The sequence below is a fragment of the Spea bombifrons genome, chromosome 6 (assembly GCF_027358695.1).
Source record: "Spea bombifrons isolate aSpeBom1 chromosome 6, aSpeBom1.2.pri, whole genome shotgun sequence".
In the NCBI taxonomy this organism is placed as follows: domain Eukaryota; kingdom Metazoa; phylum Chordata; class Amphibia; order Anura; family Pelobatidae; genus Spea; species Spea bombifrons.
This window is the reverse complement of record NC_071092.1, coordinates 27,740,231-27,762,786: the sequence shown is the minus strand read 5'-3', so window position 1 is coordinate 27,762,786 and position 22,556 is coordinate 27,740,231. Positions and strand designations below refer to the sequence as shown.

At 37.9% G+C, this 22,556-nt stretch overlaps 1 protein-coding gene across 1 annotated transcript; it reads left to right on the top strand.

Moving 5' to 3' along the window:
- Window positions 1-305: 305 nt before the first annotated feature.
- On the top strand, window positions 306-11,517 carry AKNAD1 (AKNA domain containing 1). The gene is made up of 10 exons (XM_053469785.1): window positions 306-484; window positions 1,468-2,531; window positions 2,723-2,768; window positions 4,521-4,660; window positions 6,594-6,727; window positions 7,431-7,572; window positions 8,177-8,265; window positions 8,370-8,472; window positions 9,698-9,798; window positions 11,351-11,517. The coding sequence occupies exons 2-10, from the start codon at window positions 1,509-1,511 to the stop codon at window positions 11,457-11,459; spliced, it is 1,887 nt and encodes a 628-aa protein (XP_053325760.1). The 5' UTR covers window positions 306-484; window positions 1,468-1,508; the 3' UTR covers window positions 11,460-11,517.
- Window positions 11,518-22,556: the final 11,039 nt, after the last annotated feature.

Sequence of the window (22,556 nt, the reverse complement as noted above, 5' to 3'; positions counted from 1 at the left end):
ATCTCCTAATGTATCAGTCTGTACAAGTGTGAGCAAACAGTCTTATCTAGAGCACATATTAGCTATTTAAATCTTTAACCACAAGGTGACATATTAGAAACCACCGACCTAGCAAAAAATGTCTTATTTTATTAATTGCATCTATGTAATTAGTTATGAACGTTCCTTACACCCTAATGAATAAAACAGAAGAGAGAAGATTTCCAGCAGAGTTAGGGCTGGTTGCTATGCTTACGGCATCCTGGTAATATGTAGAATAACAGTATGGAGGAGGAAAAAAAAGAATGCTAAATGACAGGGTGTATGGTTACAGACCCAATGAAAAACATACGAGATGGAACCTGGAGGCAGTTTGACAATGTGTGTAACCTGATGCTCACACTGTCACAGCGAGAGATGCCTTTATTGTTAGCTATGGCTACTGGTTTTGTTTTCTGAACGGTTCAAAGGAACAGCCAAGAGAAGAAGAAGCTTAACTCAGCTGGTAAGAGATCTAATACCGAACGTATTTAAATCGTTTTCACTTTATTTAAGAAAATATGTTTTTCAGTAAATATGGGGTATATTTTTTGCACAATAGAATAAATTATCGTAAGGGCTTTAACAAAATAGTAGTTTTATGATTTAAATGCAGTAGCCAGGAAGATGTTACGCAAATAATTTATATCTTGTAGAAATATAAATGCGTCAAAGTCTATTATCTTGGTGACATCTTTATTCTAAGTAATTATTACTACGCTATATGCTATATGCTTCCAGTTTCTAAACTTTGAATATTTAGCGATCCACAAATAAATAGAATATGCCACAAATGTATCACGATATTCATTAAATCTTCTGCATGAGGAGTTGTTAAGATGCAGTTTGAGGTGGAATATATGAAGATGCTTCAGAAAATATTCCCAACAGGTAATTTTAGAAGGCATTATCCCTTAAATTAGTAACCTCTCGTGTAATTAATTATATAAGTCAATAGGAATGAAATCATGATTAATGTTCTAATTGGATAAATTATTCAGTATTTCGATCTCTATTACATTTTAAAATGAAATATGCATTTAAGGATAGAAAATCCCAAGAGCCTTGTAGCCATGGCTCCTTACGCCTCGCTTTTGGCATAAACCCTTTGAGGTTTATTTACTATAGCAGAGTTTGCAGTAGAGATGTGGTTTTTCCCCTCTCACTTCACTATTCATTATGAAGGACCAACAATTACAAGTTTATTCAGTTAGATGTGTTGTGCTGGCCCTGTATAATGCATAATTCAATGTCTGAGGAGGCTTTGGAGAAATCTCACCGATTTGACTGTATATAATACAGGGCCTGACAAACGCAAACACAACTCTCTGCAAACTCAGCTATCAACTCTCCCTTTAGTGAATCACCAGCTTTCCTGGTCTCTAACCATTACGGTAATCTGTCTCCTAAGCCTTATCTTTAATTTGAAGAACTCTTATTATTTTGCAGGTTTAAACCCATGGTATATTTGTAATGTTCACAAACTCAAAATGGCGCTTTCTGCAACGGACCACAACACCAATAACTCATGCAGTGCATCAGATGATTTATGGGATAACCTTGCAAGTGACACAACTGATGATGAACAAGAAGAACTTCCTTATGATGGGATACACGAATGCTATTTAATTCCTAATACAGATTGCAATGAAGTAAGAAGCTCAGAAGAACACCTTGATCAGCTTGAATTAAATAGAGGGATCTATATTGAAACGGACTCTAAAAGTGATAAAAACGAAGCCTCCTGTGAAATAGAAGAGATCGATGTTTTTAGTTTTTCTGAGAAAGTGTCTAAATGCTCAAGTGAATATGAAGAAGAAACGTTACAATCTTTCAATCATGAAGGACAATCTAAGGTTCTTACCACCATAATTCCAGATGTGCTTCTACGCCATTTTAATGATGACAATCTCCTAAGTCAATGTCAATTTATTGACCATGAAACTATCCCAGAAATATCCATTGCAGAGAGCAGTGATGAAATATTAATCAGCAAAATGAGCTGCACAAAACAGAGCCAGGATGGTTCAGAACCTGAACAAGAAGATGATTTAGGAAAGCTTGTGCTGGTCACTGATGGAAATGATAACCAGGAATCTAATTTGAATAGTGATAGAAATTCAGATGTGGACAATGCTCTGTCTTTGGTGAATTGTGAAAAGGAAAACCCCAAACTTATAGAAGAATGTACAGGGCAAGAAGATCCTCTCCATGACTGTTTTGATAAAGAAAATCCATACCATATATATGGCATTCAAAGGAGGTTGTCTTCAAATGATATAAAGTATGGCCAAGGACAAGTTCATTATAAGCTTCCTGATTTTTCAAAAGTTCCACCTAAAGTCAAGATACCCAAAGGCAATGGTAATATTAAGCCTATGCCCATAATGAAGAGAGCCAGATCTTCTCCTAATCTGACTGGTCCATCAGTCCTTATTAAAGATATATTGGATTCCATGCAACCTTTGGTTGAACCTGAACCAAGCCATACTTCTGAACTTCTGCATGTGCAGGTAAAAAAAAGTCTTAATACAACAGATATGAATAATTCCATGTTATATTTGCATACCACTCTCATACTCTACTTAATATTAACAATAATTCAAATTATTTACTATCCCTATGCCATTTGAGCTTACTGAGGAGAATAAAGTCAACCATTGTGTCCTCTCCAACAACTGAGTATTCTTCTGATTTTCTCAAGGTACAAGAGGTACAAACAGAAGTGCTCCCTCATGGACATCAGGCAGGTATGATTTCTATTATGTTTATGTTCATGGCACTTTTGTAAACTGTACTAAGTTTTGAACTGGAATAAGAATACATGTCATGGCCACAAGCCAAAGTCATTAACATTCACCTAAACATTGTGAGAATTGAGTCATAAATTATATAGAATACAGCGGTAAGGATAGCCAAATAATAGGTGGTAGAATGGATGATTGTAGGCACAGGGGAGAGTTGTTAAAAATTCTAAGCCTAAGGGCACTTTATGTGTAAATAAGTCCATTATTATGCAGGTAGAAATTCCCAGTGCACATAAAGTCAAATGTAAACGAGATGTCCAGCTATGTAAGAAGCAATGTGTTGATTCAGCAAGAGAACAACAGGCAGTTCTTTAGACACCCCTCATCTGCATATAGATACTTGCCTGTTGTTAACATTTGTGTATTGCCTATATGTGGATGTTGGGAAAGTTCAATCTTACCTTAGATACGAATACTAGAAAAGCGTAAGGATGTAAACAAAGCACGCCATTCAACACACTATGCACAACATTGACCTTCCTAAAGCATCAATAATGCCTCGATGTCAACTGGAAGAATGTTGGATTTATTCATTAAAGGGAAAGAAGAGTTGTGGTTTCAACTTCCTCAATCCTATCATTATGAAGGGAACCCACAAACCAGTTGTATAAAGTATGTACAAGTTATGAGATTTTGTTATTCTTCTTAATTTAACTTTATCTTCACGAGGACCCTGCATACTAGACAGATGACTCAAGTGGCTCAGCTCATGTCCTCCTTTTCAATGATTATTTAATGTATTGAAGGTAAAGAGTTAATCAAAACCTGTATCACCCAAGTGAAAAAGTAATTGCCCCCCCAAACCTAATAACTGGTTTTGCCACCCTTGACGGGAACAAATGCAGTTCTTTCCATGTTAGTCTGGGCTGTTTTGTGACCTCCTGCATGAGTTCTCGATGTAGGAATCTTGGTAGGCTGGCCGCTCCTGGGAAGGTTCACCACCGTTCCAAGTTTTCTCCATTTTTTTTTTAACAGTGGCTTTCATCATGGTTTGCTGCAGTCCTAGAGTCTTACAGATGTCTTTGCAGTCCTTTCCAGACTGATAGATGTCATCAGTTCTTGAATTTCTTTAGGTCCCGGCATCATGTGCTGCTTTTTGAGACCATTTAGCCAACTTCACTTTGCAAGACGGGTTCTGTTTAAATAATGTTTAGGTTCAACGTGGCTGGCAGTCATCATGCCCAGATAAATGTAGTGAAATTGTACTAATTCTCGATTAAATGTGGTTAATTGGTTGATTTAGTAACTAAGGGCGCAATTACTTCTGAACATATTGCCTGGTAGGTTTGGATAAGCTTTTTTCCTTCTATACACGAAATCATGTTTTAAAAGCTGATTTTTGTGTCGGGTTATCTTTGTCTAATATTAAAATTAGTTGGGTGATCTGAAAAATTTAAGGGTGACAAATACGCAAAAATATAAGAAATCAGAAAGGAGGCAAAGATTTTTTTCAAGTAACTTACAGGGTAAACAGTCTTCCACAACCCACAAGTGTAAGTCTAGTAGGAGTTAAACTTGTTTTATTTCAGGCAAACAAGCACAAACAGGCAGCTTTCAACATTTTTTGTCAAGGTGCTGTATCTCTATTCATCCGTATAAATAAGAACAATGTGTGGATAGTTATTAGCAGATTCCTGCTGTACGCAGATGTTAATCTAGAGACAAAGCTTTTCATTTCTATTTTGTTGTTCACAGAGTCGGACGTGTATGAAACCAGTTCAGTATTTTCTGAAGAGCTTGAAGTATCTAAGAATATTGCCAGCCCAAAAGGCCCAACAGAGGGAGAAAAGATGTCTGAAGTGTTAAAGGAACAAGCCCTGCAGCTGAAAGCTAAAGTAACCAGTGCATTTTCTTTCTAGTGCTAGTTTTAAAACAAATCACTTATCAGTATTTTCTTCACTATGCTGAATCTCAATGACAGCATCTCCAAGACCTGAAGTCCTTCTTGCCTTCTTGGGCACATTATGATAACATCACTAAATGCCCAAACATCTCTGTGGCACATTATTCTCTTTAAATATGACGTCATTAACACCTAGAAATTGCTTCATTTAATTCTTCTGTTTAGTAGCAGTAAATGTGATCCAGATCACACAAGAGATTGAAGACTGCCTTGTTCTCCCATGCCAGGATATAGCTCTTCTCTTGAATAAGCCAAAGTTATTTAAACCAATGGACAATCCATGTTCTGCTTTTGTAGTCACATACAAGCAGATCCTAATATAGTCCCTAATAACCATTCACATATAGTAGTGAGCGACATGATATTAACCTCAACAAATACAAAGGATATTACCGTATTTAGATTCCATCCACTGATTGTTGGCCGCTCCTGCTGGTTACTATCACTTCTGATTGGCTTGGATCAGTGTCTTCAGACGATCAGCTATAAAAAAAGTAGAGAAATACATTTATTTTCAGGACAGTTTTCTAAAAACTCCTGCAGTATATATAAAATTACATTTTATTTTATGATCCAACTACCTATCATGAATGATATATATATAAACTGAGTACTTATGTGGAAATGGCTAATGGCCCCTTACTCAGCTAGGTTGTCTTTGATGGTGTAGATCTACACATTAATATAAACCGGTTTCTTTCCCTAGGTCGAAAGCTTTTCTGATTGTTTAATTAAGGGTACATTATCTGTGAAGGAACAGCAGCTGGTAACCATGTTGAATATAATTTGACCCGCTGTTTGCTGTGGTTTCCTTTGTGCTGTTATCTTAAACAATACTCCTATCTCCATTGCCCTCTTTCATAAAAGCATTGACTGTCTTTTCAGGTTCTCTTTACAGAATGCTAAATAATGGCTTGGGCTGTTAGTAGAATTACGCAACGTTTGTTCTGCATCTGAAGAGGCAACACTGAATTTTAGGAATTCTGCATGCAACACTGTGACAAACCTGGCATATAATAATAATAATAATAATAATAATTTAATATCAATATATTATTAATATCAAATAGTTAAAAAAAAAAAACGATTTTCTGCTGCTTGTGAAAACATTGTTATTCTTCAGTTTAATTGATTCAGTTGGACTCGGGAACAGAAAAAGAAATGATCTTGGATTAAACTATTAAAATAGGAAGGCAAGAGCAAATTGTGTGTGTCAGTTGTACTTGGTTTGGATATTTATACTCAAAAAGTAAATGCTTTTGTGAATTGTTTTTTTTACCATTTGACAAAGTGTTTTTTTTTTCACGTAGTTATTTTTCCATCACATCTTGAGAAAATTTACCAGGATCCTATGAGATTTTTAAGAGGCTTTGAAGTCTATGCTAATATATTAAAATTAAATTAATATATACTCGTAATGCTAATGAAGTCCGTTCCTCCAGGGGTTTTAGTTTCTAGACGTCCAAAATAACAGAGCTAGAACGCATACATATGGCTAATCTAGAGCTGCTTGAAAACATTATTATTATTATTATTATTATGCAAAGCATAAGACAGCACAGTATTTTAATCTGATATGTTGAGACATTTGTTGAGACATTTTTATACTTTTCCCCATTGTTGTTGCCTGCCTCTACTTGATGGCACGTTAAAGAGACCGAGGTGCTATAGAGTTTTTAGGATCCTGAATTCATATGATCTTTAACTGCCGCTGCTGACAAAACAAACATTGCGCTGTGTTACAATGAAGTGTGTGTGTTTAATGTGTAAATCCGCATGCGTTCACGCGTTACCCAAAGATCTCTAAAACAGTTCTGTGTTGGTGGAAAACCGATTAAAAAAATCTCTTTTTTTGTCTCTTGTAGATATTTCAGAATTTAAAACTGTGCTTGGAAAGCTTAGAACTGAATTACTTGTCCACAAAAGAGCAGCATCGTGATTTGCAGCTTCAGATGTACAGGACGGGGTCACGGTCAGCGGGGGAGTTTGATTTAGACAGGTATGATCTATTCTTCAAGTTTAAGCCTTTATCTGTTGAATCCTTAGAGCATTAAATCTACAGATCCCCATAATATCTTCTTAAACTATTTAAAACACTAACAAAATGACTTTACAGGTGGAAATGTATCAATGTTACCTTTATAGTATGCAATATGGGAATTATGACCATGTCCAAGCGTGTATCTGGGTTTGTAATGAGTGCATTATTGAAACCAAAGCATTGGTAATATTAATTAACGTTAATTAATGTTGATAAATATTGAACATTACTCGTTTACAAAAGTGGCATAAAAGATTCTGTGTATCCCAACATGAAACTGTTAAAAGGACAAGTTCCTCAACTTTTTGAGGACATAACATCACCAGCTATGGGAAGCTCTAGTCTGGATACCTAAGGGGTAGTCCTAATAGATCGTATTATCTAAGGCTAGGGTAACGCTCTGGACTCAGTACAAACAGTGGCTGCTGGATCAATTCTTGAAAGGTTTGGAGATCGGAGATCTTAGAACTATAGTAAAAATATATTGGGGACATATATAGTGCAGTACATATACAGTATGTAGCCAAGAGGCTTTCAGTGTCGTGTTTTAGTATGGTATGGTGTAAAAAAGATTAGCTAATGCTTTAGCTGCAATATTATATTTTGACCATTTCAAATCAAGTCAGTATGTGAAAACTGCCACCTTTTAATTCTCTTATAGACAAGTGGAAGGGCAGATCTTCAGGCTGGGAATGCTATTAGAAGACATCCAGGAAGAAATAAATAAAAATACAGAGAGCCTGTTTCCATCCAGATCATCTCCAACCAGCCCAACTGCTACAAACATTTCTCATCAAACTGCGGTAATTGGACATCACAATTGAATCATATATTACAAGAGGCGGTGCAGAAAAGTCGTATTGTTCCAGGTTGTTAGAGAGATAAAGGCATGTATGGCGCTGACACAACATTACAGGAACATATTCCAAATGCAGAAAACACACCGGAGATAATATGCAAGATCCTTTTGTGTTTGTATCCATACCTCCCAACTTTCCAAATGGCCAGAGGGACACTTTTGTTTTAGACGGTGGCGTTAAAGGCATGGGTTTTTAAGTATCATTGCGTCCTCTTAATGACACTTCACAAAGCATTTCCTAGAAGAAGAATGTTTTTTTATTAGAAAAGGTGTTTATATATTAAATTGTCTTATTTTATATATTTTGTATATTATTGTAGGCTTGAGGTCTGTATAGACTCATGTACACCAAACATTCTGGGCTCCTAGAAAAGAAGGACATGATACTAGCACAGTTGAATGCCCCTATGTCAAAAATACTTTTTACATTTTCCTCCATTCAATTTATAATTATTTTTTTGTTAACAGGAATCACTTATTTGTCACATGATGCATTTGTAAATGAATAGTATGTAATTAACTTTTTTGCTTATTTTTTTTTATGAAAGACAGAAGATGCCTATTCCTTGCTGGACGTTCAGAAGAAGGTTGGTGCCTGCCTACAAAAAGAAACCAATAACTTACGGTCCTGCATGGGGTAAGTTCTCTCTTCCAGGGAGACAGTATGGGCCATTTGTTTAGTTCTAAAGCTGATGAAGCTTTTATGTCTGTACAAGTATATAAAATAAAAAATTTTTTTAGGTCACTAAACAGAACGACAGATCCAGAGAGACAACTATGTGAGCAAGATACAGCAGACGTGGCAAAAACTGCTGAATACTACAATCTGGTCAAAACATCTACGGTAATGAAAATACGCCATTAAAAGGTTCTTATTGTGTTATATTCGCACCAGAACAGCCGAACCTCAAGACGGAGACTTCAAACCACTTCCTCTAGATAATAACCTTTTATACAGATCTTTTTGGAACTCAAACTACACAAAAGTTAATTAAAAGTTAACTAAAATAAAGTTAACTAAAAAAAAGTTAACTAAAATAAAGTTTTATAATGTATATGAAAATACATGACCACATGAAAAATAATTTTTGGGAATGTTTTAAACAGTTGTAGACCTCAAGAAGTGCTCCTCAACATAATACTATGTACAGGTAGAAAGGAAGAGTATTTATCTTTAAAAACAGTGTGAATGCGCAAGATACAAAGCTGCAGCTGGAGGAAAATGCTTCCCTTGTAAATGTTGGGATTTTTATTAATTTGAATTATCCCTGAAGCCCACCATATTTACAAAGTGATCCCAGACACAAAATGCTTGGGAACCATAGTCTTTCATATTTTACCTGAAACAAAAATGACATATTTCTCTCATTTTACATATTTCCAAAAAAAAGGATTTACAAATATAATAGCCTAAAAGCAGCATATAATGGATAAGGGTCTTTTTAGAGTTATCAAAAATTTTTTATATTATTGTATTAAACGTAAACCACAAAGTTTTTATAAAACATTAACTTCAGAATAAATTGTCATAAAAGGACATTTTAAAATAATATGTATCTTAATCTACATAAAAGGAGCAGCCAGTACTATCATGAAATAAAATTAACTAAAACCAGCCTCATCTCGTAGAATCCGTTGCGGTTGACTGGCTTGTGCCCACTTACGGCATTTCTGTAACTGAACCTTGGGTAACAAGATACCGCCCTGGCATCAAGATGACCTTGTCAAGTTATGAGGGTTTTATTTTGTGGGTGATTAGTGACAAATATTGATATTCACCTACCCTGTTTGGTTTGCTGATTGTGGATAAATACTATTATCTCCCCATGCTTTGAATGTGAATGATCAGGTTAGGGATTTTTATAGTCATTTTTAGATGGTTGATGATAATGACAGTGTAACTGATGCGTCCTGTCCTGTGTTTTGGGCGCATTATAAACCATATTTTAGATTTATTTCATGTGATATGTCTTTCTAAGTCATACCCTCTGGCAGTGGCAGGGTTGTTTTTGAAGTTTAAAAATATACCTCTTTAATGTTTTATACTTTTGTATTTTGTGTGATATTAGCCTTCCCATTTCTATCCTGGGGCTCATCACAGGATCAGACGCTCTGAAGTGTCAACGCAAACCATGGATCTAGAATTAAAAGATCAACACACTTTATTGACGTAAGTAACCTAAAGGCACTTCCACGTTAGCTAAATGCTGCATTGACACGATTGGCGCATCATAGGGTAATAGAAAAGCACTATGGAATCTGGGATAACAAAATAAAATCCTTTTCTTTAAAGTCAAAATCAAACGTTATCTCTTTTAAAACACTCCTGCCTTTCAGTATATTTAATGTACACAGCAGCATATATTTAGCATTTTCATCATGATTCCTGTGACACTTACTTGGAAATGGCAAAACTCTTTCTGTTCAGGGACTGCGGGCTCAGGTTTTGAATGAAATGAAGTTGGTGAATTGTAGTTGCAGCCCAAATTGCACCAAAAGGTACTCTTAACAAGTACCCAAGTTGTCAAATGATGGCCGCTATTAACACTTTGTAGCTCATGGTTTAGCGAATAAACACAGGCTACAAAGAGAGACAGATGTTCATTCCCCTTGGTGTTTGTGATTTACCAGTCTTGGGCAGACTAGATGGGCGAAATGGTTCTCATCTGCCATCACATTCTTTCTACATTAAGTTTTAATTAGATTTTTATTGTACTTAACTTTCCTCTTGGTATCTGTTTGTTAAAATGTATTATTGCCTGTAATTAATTGTATTTATTATTTACTAGTTCATATGAAATGATGAGAAGGAATACTCCTTCCACTCTAGAGTTCTCTGCCTCTCAAAACAAGGGCACAAACTCCTTTCAGCTCAGTAGGCATATTCTTCCTGATCAGTACTTCCGCAAGAAATGTTTCTCTGACTTCTGTTTCACTGAGAAAACACACAATGCAAAAGAAACATTCCTCCAAAAACATGGAGTAAAATCAAGAGAAGAAAATGAAAGAAGTCCTGGTTTTCTGAACAGGTATTCTTGTAACAAGCAGCAGAGGGTTTACATTGGCAACATGATCAAAAAGATCATTTTTGTTTTCTATAAGTTTACAGATGTTAAATGTTGATGTTTAGAGTTCACCCTTCTGTTCAGAAACACGTCACTAAAACCGACCAAAACTTTGATACCTAGAGGACTGTTTGTATGCACACCGAGACAGTGATGGCTTCCCTTATTTTGTCACTAAACATGTCTGTAGGTTTCTTTCCATGCCATTGAGTGGGCTGCAATGCATCTCGTCCACAACCTCTCCATATTTAACTTAAGGATAAACTAATAGATGACTTTTGGAGTTCTGTTTATTTAATGTTTAACTACATTAGCTTTTAGGTTAGCTCAAGATTAAATCGGTTTGTTATGTTTGCTGAGATACTTGTGAAAAGTTACTTGATCAGCACAACCTGCCTTTAAATTAATAGTTTGGATTTTCATTATTTTGAACACCAACTTTTAGTTCATTACTTCTTTTTGCAATTTAAATGGCATTGTTTGCAGTTACGAAATAAAGGGGCCTTCGATCAGGCATGGGTTTGATTTCACTCATTTAGCCATAAAGTGTAGACGCTTCATTGCTAAATATTTTGAAGGTAATAGACGTTCCAAGTCTTGATGTTCAGATTTAAAGAGTTTATATTTTTCTAAAATTATCTTCATTTATCTTAAAAGGTACCAAACATTTGAGTCAGAGAAGAAAGAACTTTCAAATAACACAAGACTGTCTATATTTATTCAAGAGAATTCACTGAACCTGGATTTCCCTGACTGTAAGATGTGATATGTGTCCTTATTACACCTAGAGCCATTTCTCCTCATCTACGGCAATCCACATTCAGTACGCCACGCAATGCAGTTTTATGTATTTTCTGGAGTCGGTGAATTTTGTACCTATGCATAATATGTGCCATTAGCTGCTGTAATCAGAACATTTACCAATAGTGTCTCTGCGTCATATGAAAATTATTAAACTGGGTTTAACTGGGCCATGCTTGATCCTGTAGGGGCAGATCCATTAGCAATACTTTAGTATTAATATCAATCACAATTATTAGTTACACTTTGGCCCACTGTGGATCAGTTATACAAGAACCTGCAGCTTGTAATGCCAGGTGCTATTATATAGACACCCTATCCACCCCAGTAAATAGCATGCAGCAGGCTTTTTGAGACACTTACTTATAATGTTCCCTATCGATACACTTATCTGTTTATCTGTTATCCAGGTAATAGGATAGAAGGTTCCTTGAGTTGTGATTCCTCCGGTTCTACGTTTTCTGAACAGAGGACACAAAGTTATCCAGCAGGAAGAAATGGTTTATCTAATGGTAAATAAAATCCATGGTTTAAATATGAAAATGCAACACAACAAACCACACACACACACACACACACACACACAGTGGACTGGAGACTTTGTAACATCTGCTAAACTGATTTTTTCCGAGGTATAACCAAAACACACTGCATCGATGTTATTTGAGGGAATAACTCAAACTTGAATGTCAAAAACACGCATTGTAAGTCTGTGTTTAAATACAATGATTGATCAAGCAGTCATGTTTTGCAGGACAGAGCTACATGTTAATGGACGGCACACAGCTTGAAAGATACAATGACCCCGTCAGCTGCATATCCCACAGACGTTATCTCATGACTTGTGAGTATAATAAGTACTATCAAAGGGTAATACTAGATAACTTAACACACTGGGTTAGGGATCAGGAAGTATGTTACATATTTCTACATGAGCTAACAATGGAGAACTTTAAAATGGAACATGAAAAAAGTTATTCAATATAAAGTAATATTATTATTATCTTTTATTTATATAGCGCCAACAATTTACGCAGCGCTTAATGCAATACATATATTCAGGGGGAATGACAAGACGGGAATTGACAGACTAAGACAAACCGATACATTAGGTGGAGAGAGCCCTGCTCTCAAGCTTACAATCTTGAGATAAAGTAATAGACTAATGTCCAACATGACAATTCCTCATTATAGAGGAGGTGTTTCTTAAATGTTTACATACATTATACAATAACATGCTGTGGAAATGAAGAGAACAGGATCAGGCACAGGTGATTTATTGAGGGATATCTCCAAAACATGAAAATATGCTACTACATCTTTTTCTACAGCCTCACCAAAGCCATCCTTGGAGATAGACACCACAAAGAGGTCATTTTCTGGATGTTACACCAGACTGCCTAACCCTGACACACATATAAAGGGTAAATACATGAACTATTAACAGGACTAACTTTTTTTTATTTCTGTTCAGTTAAGTTCTAAAGTAAATCATTAAAAAAGGTACCTTTAGAAACATGGAAAGCGGTAGTAAAATTGTAGGTATGCTTGACAGGAATTATAGGGGACATAGTCATATTTTACCCTCTGGTTTCTAGCAGATTATAGGTGAAGAGAGATGAATTAATGCACGCCATTAATAACGTTGCAAGATTGGTCTGTTTTTCCATGAAAAATTTGTTTTATACATACATATTGTATTCCTCGGGTCTACTCTACAATAAAGAAACTAAAAATATTTAAAGTATCATCTTTTTTTCTGTACGCCTTCAGGATTATATCAAACAAAATCATTTTGGTCTTCCAAAACTCCAGTTTATGCTCAAAGCAAAGATAGAATGTTAAATGAACGGCATCCCTCAAAGCACAAGACCATCTCTCGGTACCCACCTACAAACAGGTGAGACACGACGCGCTTAATAATACGTTGTTTTTTTTTTGCTTTGTTGTTTGTTTTCTTCAGAGTCACTCATTGGAGTCTCTCTGTTTTATATTTGGCACACTGATATACTAAATCTATCCTGAGCATTAGTATTGTTCTACAACTGCTTCTTAAATGTGTAATATTTAAATACATTATACCTGTTACCGTTTAGACGTTTGTATTGGTTTCAGCTTTATTTACTTGCAGGGTTTCATTTATAAAAAAATACCATCTCAACTGTTTTTCATGCACAGTATAGTGATGTTTAGAACACCGTTATGTACCCAGCAAACCTGAGCTCTTAGAAAAGATGGGTAATGGGGGAGGGTGCTGAGAATTTTGGGTCCCAAAGAGGAATATTTTGGAGCTATGGTGTCATAAGCACCTGCTTGTATGATGGACTTTCGGGTATCTGATTTAGATACCAATAGAAAATCGTGGAAGGGACCCTTCAGACTACTGAAGTCCCGAAGCGATTGTTAATCCGATTATAATGTTTGATTTAATAAAACCTGAGTTTAGACAAGTTGGAACATTTCACTGGTGGGTTTCTACCATGAAAGGGCTATGTTGGCCTGCATTGTTAGTTCAATGACGGGAAATGTTTCAACTAACTTTTAGAGTACAGAAGTACAGAAGTATCTCTGCATCACAACTGCTATGTAAATGGAATCATTTTTTTTTAAACTCCAGACACAAATTCCAAGTTCCAGTTTCGAAACATTCTGTATTAGACAGTCCTGTGGTGCCTTCCTCTCAACAGATATTCCAAGGAAGAAAGAGTTGGTCATATGTAAAGCAGAAAAGCACAGATAACATGAACAGCAAGGTAAAAATACTAAAGCATACAATACCTGAGTGAACTTATTCCATGCCCTCATTTTACTGTACCTAATACGTATACAGAACATTTCATAACCCATTAAGCCCTTTGCAACCAATGACGTACCAGGTTACATCATGAAAAGATGTCCCTAGGGGACCAATGACTTACCAGTAAGAAAGCAGTACCGTGCAGCTGGACGTGCATGAAGACTCGTAGAGAGAGGGGAATTAAGGTTTGTACCCTGTCCAGCTCCAATGCGTCCCCTCTTTCGAGGGTGGATTAACAATGGAGCAAAAGCCAGTCAACTGCTTCAGTCCAGTCACCCGTACTAAGGTTTCTGATGTGCTCTCATCCTCCCTTGATCCCACATCCCCATCAAACTATCATACAATTTCCTCCCCGCCCATGGCCTCCAAACTGCTAGAACAAATAACATGTAATCATTTTATTTCCTCTAACTCTCAGCTTGACCCTCTACAATCTGTTTTCTATTCACAGCATTCCACTGAGACCGCACTCACTAAAATAACTAACAATCTCCTTGCCGCTAAAAGAAAAGGTCACTTCTCACTACTTATACTCTGGACATCTCTGCAGCCTTTGACACATTGACTACCCCATCCTCTCTGATCTTACCATTAGTACCTCCTTCGCTGGAACTTGTTACCTATACATGAACAACACTCAGATCTACATTTCCTCCCCTGGCCTTTCACTCTCTCTTCTTACTTGCCACACCAACTGTCTTTCTGGAATTTGTCCCATTACAGGGACCTCAACATCTCCAGGACTGAGCTTATGGTTATTCCTCCATCCCCTCTGTCCACAATTCCTTACATCCCTATCACTGTTGACAACTCCACTATTCACCCAACAGACCAGCACCCTCTAAATCTCTACACTCTAAATATACCCATAACCACCCTCTTAGTTCCTTCCTTGACTTGCATCCCTCTTCTACCGTCATTACCTCTTCACACTTAAAGATTTCACACGTTCGGTACCGCTTCTCTGGAATTCCCTTCCCCGTTCTCCGTTCTGTCAGACTTTCTTCCTCGAATGCCAATTTCAAAACCCATCTTTTCTTGGAGGCATATAACCTTCCCTCCTAACAATCTCAACCAGCATCCTAAGCAATCCACCTGCAAGATCAATGACATCCACATTTCATCCTTGCTTCAATCAGCTCACCCTCATGTGTGTTATGTCATTTTCTATGGTGATTTATTTTCACTATTGTAACAGAGCTACAGAACCTGCTATCACCGTATAAAGGAATGTAAACGGACCCCCACTTGCTGCAGCTTACTTGCTGCAATGCAATTTATTTCTGTGTCTGACTGCAGAGTGGGAATATAGTTGTGCTGGGTGGTGTAGGGGGCCAAAAGGGAACCCATTAGACGTATGGGACCCTCTCCTGCAGCAGGGGTATTTGCAGAGAGAAAGACTCTGTTTCTTGAATATGATCAGTGATGGCAGAGTTAGCTTCCTTCCTGCCATGTGATAGATTCAGACAGTAAAAAAGCTCCTTTGTTGCAGTCAGTAAGAGTGGAAGCTGCATGGCCAAGAAGTAGAATTACTGGGTCAGGATCCAGGAAGCTGCAGGTAGAAACTTGAATCTGTGTTTGTGGCACTCAGTGGGCTTTATTCACTAAAAGGAAAGTTTGCAAGAGAGATGTGGTTTCCACCTATTGACCTCAATATGCATTATGAAGATTCAACTAAAGTGAGATTCTCCTGCAAGAAGATAATGGCTGTGTAATACATGTTTAAATCAGTGAGATTGCTTCCAAGGCTCATTACCCATTCAATTGTGCATTATATAGGGCAAGCCCTGTCCTCACGGGCATAACTAAAAACCACATGGCCCCCAGTGTGAACATTTTGCTTAGAAAGGGCCCTTCTGACCTGGACTGTCGCGTGGCGCCCCTATTGTAATTACGCTCCTGCCCTGCTTATAGATGTTGGTGGGAGGAGGGGGCTCATGTTGAGCTGCTATCTGCTGAGACTTGGTTGGGGGCTGCATAACAAGCATTAAAAGAGGTGGAGTATAAGTGGGTATGACAAAGGGGAGGGGCTTGTGGGGGTGGAGCCATGGTGCGCAAAAATTATGTTTTGCCTAGGGTGGCAAAAATCCTTTCACCAGCCCTGGATATCAGTGCTCTGCGGTGGTCATACCATCACTTCCAGGACTCCTCCTTTCTATCTGCCTTTACATCTCAAAATCGAGGAGACCATTAATTCTGACCAAATCCCCAAATTTATTTGCAGATACATGCCCCAAACTTGCTAGGAACCTCCATCACTGTTGCCGCCAAACACAAACTCCAAAGCACATTCTTGTGCTCCCTCAAAAGAGTTTGGACAAAACGTTTGGAAAACCCTGTCTGCCTTGAAATGTCTACCTGGGAGAGACATTGCCGACGCTGTATATGTACCTTGTGTCTTGTTGCTGTGCTCAGTATTTCCATGCTGCATGACTTTTTGACATTAAACCGTCTTCAGCAACCTCATCTTGTTAGTGAGTTTGGCTGCTCCTCACCCAGTTTTATTCCTCTACACAGCGGTTTTTGTTTCAGCTAACGATTGTCTTTCAACATTCACTTTAAATTAATGATGATTAGCACCTGTTTGGTATAATTGTTTTCTGCCTACAAAATCCCTAACTGTGTGCAACTGTACCTAGAAGAATTGGTGCTGTGTTGAAGGCAAAGGGTGGTCACACCAAATAATTAATTTCATTTTTTCTTCCGTTCACTCACTCACAGGATAATCACTGTTAACCAATCTATTTTTTGAAAGCATTCCTACATTTTTTACACTAAATGGCGATATATTACTTAGCCCCCCACTACATCAAGGCACCCCAGCTTTGTTACTTGAGTCCTTTGTAATGCTAACTTGGCTATATTTCTTACCACGGAGCGTTTCTGTCCCTCCTGGGGACTTTTAGAATCTTTTATTATCTCGTGTACCTTAATCCAGCTCTTAGATTTACTAAACCCTGTGCATTTTCCATACAGACCCTGAATTTGATTTTGGATCAGGCCATCTGGACTGCCAGAAGCATGCAGAGAACAACAGAGAGGATGATGAAGAAACTGACTACAGATCCAGTTATTCTCCCACTTCATAGACGCTCATATAGTTAGTAATTGTGCTGAAGCCCATTTGTGATCCCGCAAGCTACAATTATTGACTTACCAGCTGCCACAGTGGCCTTTTGAATATTTAAATTTTGGTAATTCTTATCCATAAAGAACCCAAGGGTCTGCTTAAAGCCAGAATGCTACAAAAACCTGCCATATTTTCTTTGCCACAAAATGTGAGGTTTTAAATTTCAATAATTACGTATACTTACATTTTGAACAATATATATATATATATATATATATATATATATATATATATATATACACACACACACACACACACACACACAGTCAGAGATCACCATCTTGATAACAACAGTTACAATTGCTTAAAATTTGCATAATTGTTCCGTTATCATCATTGATGCTTTATTTTGTAGTGAAATTAAAATGCTTGTTGCATAACAGAGAATATTATAATACCTGATGAAATTTTCCTGGCCTCTGCCTTGTGGAAAATGAGAATCATATCTGGGTGTTAGCTTCTCGAAAGATCATTTATACGTTGAGGCGTCTTGCAATTCCTGATGCCCTGGCAGGTGGAGTGGGAGTCGCAGGAAACGAGGAATAAAACATGACAAGGTGGTGAAAATAAACCTGTGGGAAGAATATAAAGGAGCAACACATGTATACAATGTCCACACTTTCCGGGCAAGCCAGGAAAACACAGGGCAGCGATCACAGTCTTTAAGGGGATCCGTAACTTCCAGGGCCAAGGTGCGTAGTTTTTGGGGAGGAGGCTGGCCCTCAGGCCCCTTCTAGGGGTCCCAGCGACAGGACAGGGGTAAATATAGAAATTACCGTAAATTACAATGTACTTATATTTGGAAATACATTTTCTGTGACTTATTCTGTGACGTATTAGAAAAGAAAGCCATCAGGGGAGGAAAAAAAGGACAGGTGGATTTGGGTCATGAATAGCGACTCCAAAAATGGGATGCTGTTGATTGTCTTATCCCGGCCGGCTGGACTATGTGAAATCTCAGATCCCAAAGACCTAAACAGAGCTGAATGAAAGATCTAAAGTAACCACAGAACGGTGTTGTTTTGGTCTGGAAAAAGGAGCTCTGACAAACAGGAAAATGGGTGGAAACTACCAGATCCACATACTGACGTATCGCGCCACGTGTGACTGTTCCTTTTCTTGTGACATATACTTAATTGGAAAACCAACCACGGAAGCTATTTTTGTGATACTTTCCCTAAAGCAACAAAGTGCTACTTTCTGCCCACTTTTCAGAAATTGGTATTTCTTGTGCAACAATACACAAGAAAATAACAAAAATAATCATCTCCACGACTGAGAAATGACTAAAAATAATGTATACTCCCCTAATGTAATTGCAGTTACCCGTAAAAGTCCCCATCACCAAAATGGGCTCATATACAGAGGGAGAAAAAATAAAAAAGACCAACAGTGTAGTCCAATAATTGAAAAAGAGCAATATGTGAGCACTTACAAAAGTCTGTAGAAAGGACCAATTGTTTTCTCGCTAACAATAAACAAGTACAATTTTCTCACAAACCGTTACTGGGGTGACTTCATGGTAATCGTAAGACATTTGCTGTAAATGTTATCACTCCAGCAGGAAACAGACCTCCGAGAAAATAGTAATATCACATATCTTCTACTGGATCAGGGCAAGCTTGACAATAGCAGTAATATACATATTATCCCAGTTAAAGGGACAATATAGGGTTTGTCACATGGCTATTAAAAAAGAACGCATATCAAAGTACTGTGTGAGTACATTAAATATGCTTTCCACAAAACGAAGAAAAAGAGAAGACTTGCCTGACTTGCAACCCTCTTTCTCTGTGGTCTGACATTTCTTGCCATTGGTTGGCTGCTTGAATGGGATCAGTTCCAGCACATGCACATGGGGGTCCGAATCGGACCCTCGCCAGCTGCATTCACGGAGTCAGCTCTGGAGCTGACTGGAGGTAAGTGTATCACATGCAAGGGGATGTGTCCGGCCAAGTTCATATGATGCTGGAGTGACACTTTAAGACAGGGGTATTTCAAATTGTGGCCCTCCTATTGCAGGACTCCCATAATGCTGCTTCAGCTAAGAGGAGATGTAGTCTGGGAATGGCTGGAGGGCCACAGTTTAGAGACCCTAGCTTAAAGCCAACAGCATACCGTATTTATCGGCGTATAACACGCACTGGTGTATAACACGCACCCCCATTTTAACAAGGAAATTTGAGTAAGAAAAAATAAATTTAAATTTGGAAGCTATGAACTTAATGTTGGAATAATCTTTATAACATTATAACATTTATTATAATGTAATAAAAGAAATAAAGAATAAAGAAAAAGCACAAAAAAAACTTCATCAGAATCACTGCTATCTGGGAAACCACACACACTCAGACACACACACAGTAAGACACACTCAGACACACACACACACTCAGACACACACACTCAGACACACATGCAGCCAGACACACACTTAGACACATACACACAAACACACTCAGAGACACAAACACACTCAGAGACACACACACACATACACTCAGAGACACACACACACTCAGAGACACACACACACACACTCAGACACACAAACACACTCAGACACACACACATTACATTTATATATTACTCCCTACCGTTTGGGAGATCTGGTATGGGTCCTCTTTATCTTCCAGCATTTTACTTTTTGTGCTGATGCCGGGGCCGGAGTGACTTCATCACCCGGCTCCCGGTATCAGAGAGGGCGCGCGAGAGAGCCGTGCAGGGGAAGATTGTGCAGCTCTAGGATTTATCGGCGTATAACACGCAGGTAGGGTTTCAACTTCATATTTTAGTTAAAAAAAGTGCGTGTTATACGCCGATAAATACGATAATTGGTGATGACTATTCTTAAACTGTATACTACAATTCAACATTAGTGGAAAACCAAATTTCGACCACGGAGTTAAATTTGAAAATCTGCAGACATCACACAAATAAGGCAAAATCATTGGCTTGAGATAATTGTAAATCTGAACTAAAGACACTTTTAATGGCTGAGACAAGTTACAATCATGGGACTGGTATGCCCAAAAAACGAAATCAAATTGTTTAATGTTATATTCCCGCATAATATAGATATATAGCATGCATTAAAATAAATAAAAGAAGTCTTGCACACAGGAAGAGACTTTGTACATTGCAATCTAGCTAAGTGGTCACAAGGCGGTGTATAATAATTCTTAAAGTACATTTTTCCATACCAGCTTAAATTAAAATTCTTCAATTAAAAATGGATAAAAACATTCACGTAATAGTTCCATTTAACAATAGCCTTTTCCTGCAATGTTATTTAGCTTCAAACTGTAATTTGAACATAAGTGTAACTTTAAACTGAATCAGAGGCACATATTACACTATGTATATTATCCAAGAAATTTTTGCAACGCTAAACCCTTTTCTTAGTACATCGGCCAATCATAGCTGGAGTCTCAATAGCCTAAAATGACTAATAAGTAGGTCCTCAGTCTTCAGTGGTTCTTTGATCTTGTTTGGGATTTGTAGCAATAGCACGCCCAACCCAGCCAAGGCCTGTTGCGTTATTTCTATATTTACCCCTGTCCTGTCAATGGGGGTATTTTTTCATGTTAAATATGTTCTATGAGGTTTTTCTTTATTACTGGCAAAATTACTTTACTCTTTAGTTTTGCATTTTAAAGTTTCCGCCTTTTTTTTTTTGCCTATATACAAATGTATCTTCACATTTTTGTTCTGTGATACTTTGAAGGGTGACAGTGGCCTTGCCATTGCTTTTTATATGTTAACTGTCAATGACATGATGGCCAAAACGGACTTCCATAACTGTGCACTTCTATCAGTGTCAAGGAGACACACTGGAAGTGCTTAGATTTCAAATCTAAATGAAACATTGTCTTTTTCCATCCAATGGAAGGAGAAGGTTGATGAGTCTTCCCAGGAGCATCTCTCCTGACAAAATATCTAAGAGCAGTAAAGCTGGGAAAGGAGAACATTCAGGGATTTGTAGGCTTTTCAACGCAGCCAAGGTCAGGATTCACCATTAGAATGACACTGAGCAAACATGTGATTCACGGCAGGGTAGCAAGATAAAAGATAATGCTGACCAAGAAAAACATGAATGATCATACAGGGTTTGCGGAAAAAGAAAATCGTTAGCTCTGGCGATAGGAAAATGCTGCATACCACACTAAGAATCTCACATGAATGGTTAAGCATTGTGGTAGCAGTGTCAATGTTGGTGAATGCCTTGCTGCATTAGGACCTGGACAGCGTTCCAGCATGCCAGAAGGATGTCTGGCTCAGTATATAGTCATGGATGTTATGCTGTACCACCATACGGAGCCAGACATTGACAGTGGTATAGCATAACTCCCATCACTATATACTGCGCTAGGCACCGATGGTGGTACACCATAAGTCCCATTACAGTCTCACACACTTACTCATGGTTCGCCACACTCTAACAATGTCAACCTACCTTTCCTGTGTCCCCATCTACTTTCTTGCAGCTTCTTTTTAGCCTCTTCATTCCTCCTCTTCTTCTGTGTCTCCCTTCTGGTCTGGATGTATAAGGGCAGTGGTTGCAGCTCCATTGCCGAGTTCTGGCATCATATTTTGGCGCTAAGCATTAGTAGCCGGTGCACACTGCAAGGGAGCAGGATACGGAGGTCTGCATGAACAGACGTTCTGCTCCCTTGATTTTGGGACAGTTAGAAGGAGATCAATGATCTCCCTAACTGGCCCTGCTCCTGCCGGCAGTGTAGTCCGTCACTGGAAGGGTGCACACCTGGGGTCAGCTGCTGGCACCCCCCCTCGATCAGTGGTGCCCGCAACTAGGAACACTACTGGGGGATGGGCCCCCCATGGGTCAGTCAGCCCTCAACACTTTTAAGGTTTCTCTAACATGATTAAAAGTTTGTCAGGTTTGAGAGCCAGAATGACAAATGGACATCATTCTGCCATAATCCCAAGGGGAAAAAAAGCAAAGGGAATTAAAAACATGTTTTATTTTAAGCTGCATTTTGCACATATTTACTTGCATGCATTTTGTGAACTAAGATTACTTAATACACATAAAAATGTTTTCCTTTCCACTACATTTTGTTAAAAATTAGCATGCAAAGGATGCAAGGAAAAAGAAATAAGATTAAGCTATA

What these genes read in the sequence shown, in the direction of transcription:
- AKNAD1 (XM_053469785.1), top strand. Translation starts at nt 1,509, where the DNA reads ATGGCGCTTTCTGCAACGGACCACAACACCAATAACTCATGCAGTGCA. An exon ending in AACTTACGGTCCTGCATGGG is followed by an intron (nt 8,266 to 8,369) that starts GTAAGTTCTCTC and finishes AAATTTTTTTAG; the next exon opens with GTCACTAAACAGAACGACAG. An exon ending in ATCTGGTCAAAACATCTACG is followed by an intron (nt 8,473 to 9,697) that starts GTAATGAAAATA and finishes GTGTGATATTAG; the next exon opens with CCTTCCCATTTCTATCCTGG.